This window comes from Eretmochelys imbricata, chromosome 28 (assembly GCF_965152235.1).
Source record: "Eretmochelys imbricata isolate rEreImb1 chromosome 28, rEreImb1.hap1, whole genome shotgun sequence".
Classification (NCBI taxonomy): Eukaryota; Metazoa; Chordata; order Testudines; family Cheloniidae; genus Eretmochelys; species Eretmochelys imbricata.
In genome coordinates, this window is record NC_135599.1 from 1,818,387 (window position 1) to 1,831,073 (window position 12,687).

The 12,687-nt window shown below is 49.1% G+C and overlaps 1 protein-coding gene across 1 annotated transcript in view; it reads left to right on the forward strand.

Moving 5' to 3' along the window:
- LOC144258312 (uncharacterized) overlaps positions 1-12,276 on the forward strand; it is a 28,060-nt gene extending 15,784 nt beyond the window's left edge. Inside the window, exon 7 of the mRNA XM_077806797.1 lies at positions 10,855-12,276. Within this exon, the coding sequence (XP_077662923.1) occupies positions 10,855-11,606 (752 nt within the window). The 3' untranslated portion in view covers positions 11,607-12,276. The remainder of the gene's footprint in view (positions 1-10,854) is intronic.
- Positions 12,277-12,687: the final 411 nt, after the last annotated feature.

Consider the following 12,687-nt stretch of genomic DNA (forward strand, 5'->3'; position numbering starts at 1 on the left):
AAATGGTATTCGCTGCCATTAGTGATTGTAGGAGTGGGAGGGAACCCAGACGTAGGTGTGGGCCAAGTCTCCCAGCTGGAGGGAGGGGAGACGGGGAAGAAGATAGAGAAACTGAAGGAGAAGTAAGTGGGGAGAGCGGTGACAGGGTCCCAAACTGGTCCAGTTATAGAGGCAGAGAGTTTCAGGCCAGACGGGTCCACTACATCATCTTATCTGACCTCCTGTGTCACAGGCCACCAACCCCAGCCGCCACCCGCCTACTAAACCCAACAGTTGGAGTGAGATCCAAGTATCACGGCCCACAGCAGACTAGACTGTTTTACGCCAGAGGCAGAGAATGGGAGATGGGGAGTGAGATGCTTGAGGCCCCTGACAGGGAAACAATTACCCCCGCCCAGTCTCCCATCTCCAGCTGTCGCCATGCCTGATACTTCAGAGGAAGGAGATAAAAACAAAAAATCTCCCAGAATATATTTGGAAGGGGGAAGGTGGGGAGAGATCCCTTCCTGACCCCTGCCATTGGCCAGCTGGAAGCCTGAGCTTTAGGAACATGAGACATAGACCAGAATCACTGCAGACCAGAATAAAACTGGAGAGGTGAATGCAGCCCGAAAGAATTCTGGGCATCAGGTCAACCAGTGGGGCTGATTCAATTCCACAGAATCATAGGACTGGAAGAGCCCTCAAGAGGTCATCTAGTCCAGTCCCCTGCACTCAAGGCAGGACTAAGTATTATCTAGACCATCCCTGACAGGTGTTTGTCTAACCTGCTCTTAAGAAAAATCTGTCGGTAGGGAAAGAGCCAGGGGCAATCGTGATGTGAAATGCATTAAAGCTGCTTCTGAAATCTCCCCAGTCCCGCTTCTTGCCCTGACAGGCTGTAGAGTAACACCTGCCTTTGGCTCCCGATGCTCCCATCCTCCCCGGGGACGAGAAAGGACAATGGCTGCGGTGGAGCCAGTCCAGGTAAGGTTTCTGAGGGAGTTGCTGGTGGGTTCGTGCTGCAGAGAGGGGGGCAGAAAATACAGAGGAGGTCAGGATTGCTTGGGAGTTTGATCAAGAGGTGGGGGGGGGGGGCCCGCAGGAAATCCACAGGGTGGAGAAAGGGAGGGGGACAGGGTGTGGCGAACCTGCTGGGACTTGTTCAACCTAGGGCCCGGATTCTAGGAACAGACCTATGGGGGTTGGGGGTTCAGATCCACGTATTAGTGGAACAGGAAACAAACCCCTTGGCCTGGGCTGGGAAAACTTACCAGATTACTAGTGCTGGAGTCTCAACCTACCAACCTAAGGTTTCTGAGCAACATGAAGGGGACACCCACTAGAGGGTCTTAGGGGAGATGCCCCATCTCCTGACATCCAGCTAATGGCAATGGGGAGGGGGTTGGGATTCCTACCAGGGGGCCTGGAGCCTGCTAGGGGCCCCATCTCCTGTATCAGGCTCTGGCTAGTAGGTGTGTGATGAATGTGAAGACCCTGCCCCCTCTATCTGCTGGGAAGCACGAGAAGTTCTCTTTCTCACCTCACTCTGAGGCCTTCTGGCTGCTCTGAGCAGGGTGGAGGAGGAACCTGCTGATTGTGAGCCTCCCAGAGCTTCCATCTGGTAGGTCCCTCTCCCCCATGAATGGTGGGGCTGTGAGTGGGGCAGCAGGTCCTGAGTGTGGGACTCTTGCTCTTTCAGGGGCCGGTGACCTTCGAGGAGGTGGCTGTGTATTTCACCAGGGAAGAGTGGGCTCTGCTGGACCCCGCTCAGAGAGCCCTCTGCGGAGACGTCATGCAGGAGAACTATGAGAATGTGACTTCGCTGGGTAAGGATTCCTGTCCCCTTGGTTCTTAGAAGGGGAAATGAAGAGTTAAGGTTCACGACACCCCACAATGCCACCTCTACTCTGCCCTGTTTCAGCATCACCCCAGCATGCCAGTGACACACACAGTGACACCCTCTGCCCTCCCCCGCTACAGAACGCTCTGGGAACAGGAGCAGACGCGGTATTGCACAAAGTCTAACAACTTCTCTTTGCGAAGGCAAAACTGGGGTTTAATTCCAGCAGAGTGAAGAGAAGCTGCCTGCCACTGGCCTCCACTCCAACACTCAGCCTACTCCACACAAGCCAGCTCAGACTAGCAAAGTGAGATCACCCCTTTACCGGCATAAGCGCCAGTGTGCATCATGCTGTGAAAGTGGCAGGGCTTCTCCCGCCCACATAGCTACCGCTGCTCCTCGTTGGGGGTGGTTTAGTTATGCAGAGCGGCTACATGCAGCTGCCTCACTGTAAGCTCTCTCGTGTAGACCTGGCCTTAGTTTGGATGATTTCACTCCTCAGGGTGCAGCTCTGCACTGGGATGCTTGTGCAGTAAAACGAGTAAGTTTGTTACCTAAATAATCGTTCTTTGTTCACACCAAGGAGAGGGAATTGGGATAGAAATAGTTACAAACAAACCCAAGTTAAAATATGCTTCTGAGACTAAAACCTAACTTAACTAACTAGGTTTTTTGTTCCAAGTCGTTTGCTCCCCATGCTCCTCCTTCCTTAGCCAGGATACAACACAGCAAAACCCAGAGCACTTGGTTCCTGTGTCTCCTGCTCAATTGTTTTTTATCCACCTTATCTCCCCACGAAATGTCTCTGTTTCAAGAGCCAGTATTGCTTCCTCCTGTTCTTCCCTTTCTGTGCGCTTCCCATCCCCTACTCGTTTGCATGTAAATGGCTTTTCCATTGTTTTGATTCCCCCCTGGTTAATTTACATCATTGTTAGGGGCCGGCTTTCTCTTCGCCCTCCCTTGCTTCTTGCAGACAGAAAGCAGAAGATGAGCAGGCAAAGTGCAGGCAATGCCATGGTTATTGGCATTAATCAAGCATATCCATAGCTCTACACGCCAGCAGAGACTTTTCCCCAGTGTCCCAGTTTCCGCTTCCCTAGAAGGCATAGTTATACCTGCAGGGCACACCCGTGATCCCACTCCTTACAATTATGGTCATGTTCTGTTTTGGAGGGTCGTGAGTCTGGGGGCTCAGTGTCACCTCTTTTGTATCCCATGGGAAGGGTAAGGAGTGAGGTTGTGCTTTGGTCAGGGACAGGCATTTCTTTGGCTTTCAGTGTTTTTTATACCTTCCACCGCCCCCCCCCCCCCCAAAAAAAAAAAAAAAAATCTCCCCTTGCCCTTCCCAACCGGTTGCTTGACCTTATCTTGGGAGAGAAGTTGAGGCAGGGCTGTCCTTCAAGTGTCCTCTCCCACTCTGCCCAGCGACACTTTCTCTTTTCACCCCATCTGCTTGTGGGCAGATGTAACATACGGTGTCTTTGTTCTTTGTTCACACACATTAATAAGAATATAAAAATATCAGAAGTCAAATGAGCCAAACAAGACCCAAACTTCTATCTCAGGCAGATATACAGGCCTGAATACTACATTATCAGCACTAACACTCCTAGCAGTCATCACGGAATTTGTTCTGCTGGTTGGGTCATTAGCTTTCCCGGCTCAGGCCAGGTACTGGCAGGGAGTGTGACGTGGATGCTGTTGCAGACCGGAAGCTAGACAACTTTTTTCTCCATTTGTCGGGTCACAAACTCGAAAGCATAGTAGAGGCGAGGATCCATAATTCCTCATGTGGTGTTCAGATAGTAATGACCAGCATATTGCAGGCTTTCAGACAAGACCTTGCTCTATTGAGCACTTTTATAGCACAGTAATATTGCATACAATCAGATGCTTCCCTTGTTCTGGGGTTCAGACCCCACTGTTTTCCCCCTGGGATTGTCACAGTGCCACCGTGAGTGATGGGCTAGCTGCATTTCTGTCCCCTTCCTCCTCTCTCAGAGTTCCTTACCCTGGGGTCAGGTCTCACGCTTTTCTGTCTCCTGGAGTGGAATTCAGCAATTCTTCTTCTCCTAAACCAGGCCCTGGGCGGTGCTACCCTCTGTGCTTACCCAGCAGGTCAGGCTGAGTGCGGACACCTTTACTACTTCCCTTCGGGAGTCTGAGATCAGTGACAAAAGAGTCTCCTTCAGACCAAAGGAGTGTTTATTCTGCAGTAGGAAAAAAAGATTTGAAAATGGTCTTCATGCCTGCCTGGCTGACCATCCCCTGATGGACACCTCAGCAGGTCTAACTTCTTCAGACATCCCATCAGGGTCATTTCTTTGTCTCTTTCCTGCAAACAATTACCTGAACTGGCTATCCTGCCTGTGATGGGATCCCCAGGGTGCAGCCTGGGACCATGGGACCGCTGTTGCCCCTTAACTCTCCAACCTGGGCCGTCTCTCGCAATGCTTTGCTAGTGACAAGCAGCAAACCCCTCCAGGCCCTGTGAACACTCAGCACAACAGCATGTGGAGCCCCACACCCAGCTAGATTTCATGAATGCTCCCAGAGCCACTCATGAATCACACAGAGAAAGGCACCAAATCCTCCCAGCTCCCAGCCCTGTACCTCAGGAATATACCGTCCTGCACTGCTCAAGACAAGCAGTGCAAATTTATTAATTCATTCCCTACTTCATTTCATAACTGTCAGGGTGGTTAAGCACTGGAATAAATTGCCTTGGGAGATTCTGGAATCTCCATCACTGGAGATTTTTAAGAACAGGTTAGACACACACCTGTCAGGGATGGTCTAGATCAGTGGTTCTCAAACTTTTGTACTGGTGATCCCTTTCACACAGCAAGTGTGACAAAGCGGGACTGTTCTTAATGTTTCCTCTGAATATTGTGGGGGAGCCTCAGTTTCCCCTATGCAGTTCTAGGTGGTGGGATAAGGGTATATGATCATTGCAGAGCCCTAGAGGACAGGTGTGTGCAGGGGTCTGGACACAGAGAATGGCCGACACACTGTTTCCTGGCACCTGATGGCCTGGGCCCTTCCCCCCTGCAAGGTGAGAGCTTGGAGAACAAAGGAATCAGGTGACGACCTGGCCCAGGAAAGGGTCAAAGCCGAGAGGAGGAGGGGCTGGAGGGGAGTCAGTTTGGAGCTGGCTGGGGACATGGAGTGAAGTGCAGACGTGGTTCTCTGGCTCACTGCCCCCCAAAATGGACCCGGCTGAGGGGTCCTGTTCTCTGTACCTACAAGCTGGTTTAGACCATGTTCCTGTCATCTAATAAACCTTCTGTGTTACTAGCTGGCTGAGAGTCACGTCTGACTATGGAGTTGGGGGGGCAGGACCCTCTGGCTTCCCCAAGACCCCGCCTGGGCGGACTCACTGTGGGAAGTGCACAGAGAGGCAGAGGATGCTGAATGCTCCGAGGTCAGACCCAGGAAGGTGGAAGCCATGTGAGCTGTGTGTCCTGCAGACAGTCTGCTCAGAGAAAGGGGTCTTCCCCAGAGTCCTGCCTGGCTTCGTAGGGAGCAGTTCCAAAGCATCGCCCGGGGACTCCGTGACAGCAAGCCTTTGAGTGTGCACCCCACCCCCTATAAATTAAAAACATTAGTTTATATATTTAACACTATTATAAATGCTGGAGGCAAAGAGGGGCTTGGGGCAGAGGCTGACAGCTCACAACCCCCCATGTAATAACTTTGCAAACCCCTGAGGGGTCCCAACCCCCAGTTTGAGAACCCCTGGTCTAGATAATACTTAGTTCTGCCATGAGTGCAAGGGACTGGATTAGATGACCTCTCAAGGGCTCTTCCAGTTCTATGTTTCTATGCGCTTTCCTAACATCTAATAACCCTGAGATCCTGCATTCAGTGACATCCCTGGTCCCTCCTACTCCTAACTACTCTGAACCCCACCAGCCCCTGTGTGACACCTTCTTGGGGCGTCCAGAACTGTAGGTCATTGTCTTCTCCTCCTGCCTCAGGGAGAGAGGTGCTGGAGTTAATCTTTATGTCCACTCCCAGTCTTTAGCGCCCCACAAAGAAACTCCTCAAGGTTCTGCCAGCTCTCACTTTGCCTTGCAGGTTAACCCTTGAATCATAGAATCATAGAATATCAGGGTTGGAAGGGACCCCTGAAGGTCATCTAGTCCAACCCCCTGCTCGAAGCAGGACCAATTCCCAGTTAAATCATCCCAGCCAGGGCTTTGTCAAGCCTGACCTTAAAAACCTCTAAGGAAGGAGATTCTACCACCTCCCTAGGTAACGCATTCCAGTGTTTCACCACCCTCTTAGTGAAAAAGTTTTTCCTAATATCCAATCTAAACCTCCCCCACTGCAACTTGAGACCATTACTCCTCGTTCTGTCATCTGCTACCATTGAGAACAGTCTAGAGCCATCCTCTTTGGAACCCCCTTTCAGGTAGTTGAAAGCAGCTATCAAATCCCCCCTCATTCTTCTCTTCTGCAGACTAAACAATCCCAGCTCCCTCAGCCTCTCCTCATAAGTCATGTGTTCCAGTCCCCTAATCATTTTTGTTGCCCTTCGCTGGACTCTCTCCAATTTATCCACATCCTTCTTGTAGTGTGGGGCCCAAAACTGGACACAGTACTCCAGATGAGGCCTCACCAATGTCGAATAGAGGGGAACGATCATGTACACCTTGGTGTACACCTTTCCTCCAACTCCCCTGAAGCACCCCCTGTAGTGTCCAGCCCCTGTCACTGGACACTCACAGAAATTACCAGGTCTGGTGCCCCCAAAGGGGCAGCGTACCAGCGTCTTGGAAGGTTACAACTCTGGAGCGGGTCCTTTATAACAACGCAGCACTGTAATCCCTTCATGGGGAAAACAGATATAAGTTTATTGACAAAAAACAGAGACTCAGAGATTCAAATGGGCAGTGAGCAAGGGTAATAAGAACTGAATTAGTTACAAATAAAACAAAAGTATGCAGTAAAACCTCAGAGTTACGAACACCAGAATTAAGAAAAAACCGGTCAAGTACACACCTCATTTGGAACTGGATGTATGCAATCAGGCAGCAGCAGAGACAAAAACAAAACAAAATGCAAATACAGTACTGTGCTGTGTTAAACGTAAAATTACTGAAAAAATAAAAGGAAAGTTTAAAAAAAGATCTGACAAGGTCAGGAAACTGTTTCTGTGCTTGTTTCATTTCAATTAAGACGGTTAAAAGCAGCATTTTTCTTCTGCATAGTAAAGTTTCAAAGCTGTATTCAGTCAATGTTGCATTGTAAACTTTTGAAAGGACAACCAGACTGTTTTGTTCAGATTTACGAACGTTTCAGAGTTACGAACAATCTCCATTCCAGAGGGGTTCGAAACTCGGAGGTTCTACTGTACTGTGCTTTACGAGGACTGTATCTTGATAAGTTTAAGTCTTAGAGACCAAGACTTAAACTTATCAAGATACAGTCCTCGTCCACTGCTTTATCTTGTCTTCAAAGCCTTTCTGCAGAGCTTGCTGGTTTCCGGTCAAACCAGGATCCAGAACGTTAACAAACGATCCACTTCCGCTAAGGGTGTTCTTTGGTGAAATGGATAACAAAGGGGATTCTTTTTCCTGCCTTTTATAGTCCAGTAAACCTCTGAAATGTATCCTTTTGAGGAGGACTATCAGCTAAGACACCTCTCCCCCATTGCTTCTTCTCCGGTGTGCTGTGCCCCGGTGAGAATGCTTGTGTAGCTGCGTTATGCCGGCCGGAGAGCGCGTTCCCATCGACGTAATAAAACCAGCTCAATGAGCAGCAGTGGCTGTGTCGGTGGGAGGCATCTCCTGCTGTGCACACGAGCGCTTATGCCAACAAAACGTACGTCGCTCGGGGTGTGTGGTTTTTTTCACACCCCCGAGCGACCAAAGTTTTGCTGACATAAGTGCTAGCGTAGACATGACCTTATGTAGGAAAGAGAGACCTTCCCTCCTGTCTGGAAGAAACCTGTTTCTCCCTTTGTTTGGTTAGACATTAAGGCAGAGGTCCCCAAACTGTGGGGCTCAGAGGAACGTTCGGGGGTGGGGGGCGGTGGCCCAGGCCAGTCCCCATGGGGGGCAGGGAGGGAGTGCCACCCAGCCCCGCCCCTGGCCCTGCACCTGGGCCCCTGTCTGTGGCTCCATTCCTGGCCTGAGGCCAAGGCTGGGAGTGGGAGAGGAGCAGAGTCGCACCCGGCCATGAACCCAGCTGCCAGCCCCCACCACGGCTCTGCTCCCATCCTCAGCCTCGGTCCCTGGCCGCGGCTCCAGCCTTGGCCTCAGACCCACCCCCAGCCTTGGCCCCCTGTCCACGTCCCCACCCACCTGCTCCTGGCCCAGGGTGCAGGGGTGGACAGGGGAAAGGGGGAGGGGTGACCCTCAAAGTTTGGGGACCACTGTTTTAAAGCATAATATCACTAGGTATACATTATTCCTCATATAGCATCAGTGCACACATTTCACAATTCTCTGAATCATAAGACTGGAAGGGACCTCGAGAGGTCATCTAGTCCAGTCCCCTGCACTCATGGCAGGACCAAGTATTATCTAACCCATCCCTGACAGGTGTTTGTCTCACCTGCTCTTAAAAATCTCCAATGATGGAGATTCCACAACCTCCCTAGGCAGTTTATTCCAGTGCTTAACAGGTAGGAAGTTTTTCCTAATGTCCAACCTAAACCTCCCTTGCTGCAATTTAAGCCCATTGCTTCTTGTCCTATCCTCAGCGGTTAAGAACAATTTTTCTCCCTCCTCCTTGTAACAACCTTTTATGTACCTGGAAACTGTGATCATGTCCCCTCTCACTCTTCTCTTTTCCAGACTAAACAAACCCAATTTTTTCAATCTTCCCTCATCAGTCATGTTTTCTAGACCTTTAATCATTTTTGTTGCTCTTCACCGGCTTTCATCTGATGCCTTACAAGAAACTTTTTGAATAAATTCTATTAAACCAGAGTGAGTTTGTCAGACCTTATAGGTGTTCCGGACATGGAGGAGTGAGCCATAACTGGGCCTCCGTGTCACAGCTTGCTCACCCATCCTGTCTTCCCTATGACTCTCTCTATGTCTCTGGATCTCTGTCAGTGAGCTCCCCTCTGAGTCCTCCCTTTCTGGGACATGGAGTTACCTTTTCTGTGTTTTTGAGATCCTTTCATGACGAGTGTCTGGCTGTGTGTTCCCATCAGAGATGGCAATAGTAAACCCCTCCTAAGCACAGTGTCCCGCACCTTTGAGCGTTTGGGGAGCTGCATTACAATGGGCTGTTAAAATAATAGAACTTTTTTTTTTCTGAACAAATTAAATTAATTCACCTGATCTTGCTTCTTTTTCTTCCCCTGAGCAGGGTTTCCTGTGTTCAAATCCGATGTGATCTCCCAGGTGAAACAAATGGAAGAGCCAGGGCCCCCGGTTCTCCCGGGCTTGGAGGAAAGAGAGATTCTGATGGCCACCTGTTCTGGTGAGGAATAATTAAATCCACTCAAAAGGTGTTAGTGCCTGAAGGAAAGAGCTAGGATTCCCTACAAAAGCCTTGTGAGTTCAGGATTGTCCCCAGCGGGTGTCAGATCCTCAGGGCAGCTATCGCTCATGGCTTCCTACCCATCCTGACTCACACCTGGCAGGAGCTCCCTCACTGGTCTCCCCTCCCCTGAATGTTTCGATAGGATGGAGGCAGATTCACCTCCTTCTCTTTCTCCTACAGGGAAGAGTTTGGGGAAATTCAGTTCCTGATTTTTTTTTTCTGTCTTTCCAGTTATTTTGGTTAGCTCTCCCCTTTTCCATCCCTGAGTTAGGTTGGTGTAAGCTGCCTCTTGTCGACTAACTTTGAACGTGTCTATGCTAAAATGCAGCTCTCACCCCACTGCGCTGACTTAAATGACTTAAATAATCCCAACTATACGTATAAAATGATGGAGTCTAAATTAGCTGTGACCACTCAAGAAAGAGATCTTGGAGTCACTGTGGATAGTTCTCTGAAAACATCCACTCAATGTGCAGTGGCGTCAAAAAAGTGAACAGAATGCTGGGAATCATTAAGAAAGGGATAGATAATAAGACAGAAAATATCATGTTGCCTCTATATAAATCCATGGTACACCTGCATCTTGAATACTGTGAGCAGATGTGGTCGTCCCATCACAAAAAAGATATATTGGAATTGGGAAAGGAGCAGAAAAGGGCAACAAAAATTATGAGGGGTATGGACCGGCTTTCGTATGATGAGAGATTAAAAAGACTGGGACTTTTCAGCTTGGAAAAGAGACAACTAAGGGGGGATATGAGAGAGGTCTGTAAAATCATGACGGGTGTGGAGAAAGTAAAGAAGGAAGTGTTATTTGCCCCTTCTCATAACACACGTACTAGGGGTCACCTAATGAAATTAATTGGCAGCAGGTTTAAAACAAACAAAAGGAAGTATTTCTTCACACAACGCAGAGTCAACCTGGGAAACTCCTTGCCAGAGCATGTTGTGGAGGCCAAGGCTATAACAGGGTTCAAAAAAGAACTAGGTAAACTCAGGGAGGATAGGTCCATCAATGGCTATTAGCCAGGATGGGCAGGGTTGGGGTCCCTAGCCTCTATTTGCCAGAAGCTGGGAATGGGCAACGGGGGATGAATCACTTGATGATTCCCTGTTTTGTTCATTCCCTCTGGGGCACCTGGCATTGGCCACTGTCGGAAGGCAGGATACTGGGCTAGATGGACCATTTGTCTGACCCAGTATGGCCATTCTTACATTCTAATAATTCCCCCTTCGTGAGAGGTGTGGTGCTTAAGTCGATGTAATTATGTTGACGCAGTGCCAGTGTAGACACTGTGTTGCTTGCATGGACTGTTACTGCCTTTCGGAAGCTGTCCCACAATGCCCCACGCTGCCTGTTAAGTTGGTGCAAGCGCTCCTGGTGAGGACATGCACTGCCGACGTAAAGAGCCTAGCATGGACGTGCAAAAGCAATTTAATTACTGTGGAGGGTGTACGTCGACTGAACTTAGGCTGACTTAATTTTGTAGCGTAGACTCGTCCTGAGGTTTCTTTCTCTATCCCAGCAGGCGGTGGGATGCTGAGTGAGAATGTGGAGCAGAATCCTCACCAGGAACATGCTGAGCAAGTGGAAGCACATGGGGGATTATTGCAAAGATATCAAGGGAATGTGTCCAGGCATCATGTGCAGGGAAAAGCCTGTGAGAGTCAGCACAGGCCAGAGAGACAGCCGGAAAGTCAACCAGGGGAGAAAGTGGGTAAATCCCCTAATTGTCAGGAAACTCACAACAACTTCAAGGAAAGCACAGCCCAGCAGAGAATCCCAACGGGAGAGAGACCCTATAAATGCGCTGAGTGTGGGAAGACCTTCAGTTTGAGTTCAAACCTTATTAAACATCAGAGGATCCATACAGGAGAGCGCCCCTATGAATGCGGAGAGTGCGGGAAAACCTTCACTCACAGCTCACACCTAACTAGACATCAGAGAATGCACACCGGAGAGAGACCCTACGAATGCTGTGAGTGTGGGAAAACCTTTCGGTACCGCTCAGACCTTATCACGCATCAGAGAATCCACACGGGGGAGAGACCCTATGAGTGCTGTGAGTGCGGGAAAAACTTCAGCCAGAGCTCAAACCTTATTAAACATCAGAGGATCCACACCGGAGAGAGACCCTACGAGTGCTGTGAGTGCAGGAAGACCTTCACGCGGAGATCAAACCTTAATGCACATCAGAGAACCCACAAAGATGCAAGACCCTATGAATGCTTTGTATGGGAAAACCTTCACACTGAGCTCACACCTTACTACACATGAGAGAAACACCTTTTAATAACCTTTTCAAAGCCTGACAAAAGTTGTTGGGTTTTTTTGTTTGTTTGTTTTGCATTAATGCTTTTGTTAATTCCCACCTAATGATCTTTAAGGATATTGGCAGAATTATCTTTACTGTGGTCTCTCACCTCCCCACGTGAGTTGTCCACTTTTGTGTTTTGCTGCTCGCCCTTCCTTGGGATGAATACCGTGGTCCTCTCTATCAACTCCTATGAGTCATGGGAGAGCTAGTCTCTCTTGCCGGGAATGTCCATCAGCCAAGGCGAGGGAGATAAGGATGACCTTCATTAGCTACATTGAAGCACAGTCTACGTGGGCCTCACCTCCGCTAGGTTTTTCCCATGCAGTTAGCTAGCTCATGTTCACTATCCCAATGAAGAAGACAGCTACTCTTGCGGGAATGGGTGTGGTTAGCTAGGCTATTTTCTCATGAGCTGACCTCACCTTTTATGGCTTTTCATAGTCTAAAAAAGCCCAGAGCAGCACATTTGTATTGTTCCTCCCATTGCAAAGCGGTTGTGAGAGTCATCAAGTTCTGCTTTGAGGATAAATTGTCTCATTCCCTGCTGTTCTCACATTGCCCTAGGGTGTGCTGATGAGCAGTTATATACTTTTTTTTACCATTTTTCTCATTTAAAATGTATTTAAATATAATAAAAAGCAGGAGCATGGGTGGGAAAAAAGTGTCTTTTCCACCACTGTGACACCCGAAGAAGGTGGGGAGAGTCAGAGGGATCCCCTCCTTCCCCTCAGCCCAGCAGCGTTAATCTCCGCACGGCTAAAATAGAAGGTCTTGTCTTCACATTCTACCCGTCCACATCCTAGAGAGTCATGTGATGCGGCAGCCTCAGGTTTCTGTGCTTTGGAATGGTGCTTTGATTTCTTTGATCCTAAATCAGACTCATTAGGGCTGGAGATGAGTGTCACAGACCTGGAAGGGGAATTCCAATGGATCCCAAACACAGTGTGATCATACTGAGTTTAAATCCCAGTTTTCATCTATTGGCAAAGCCACTTTGGTCTCTTTCCTACTGAGTTGGGATTGTTCGCAGATGGGAAAGTT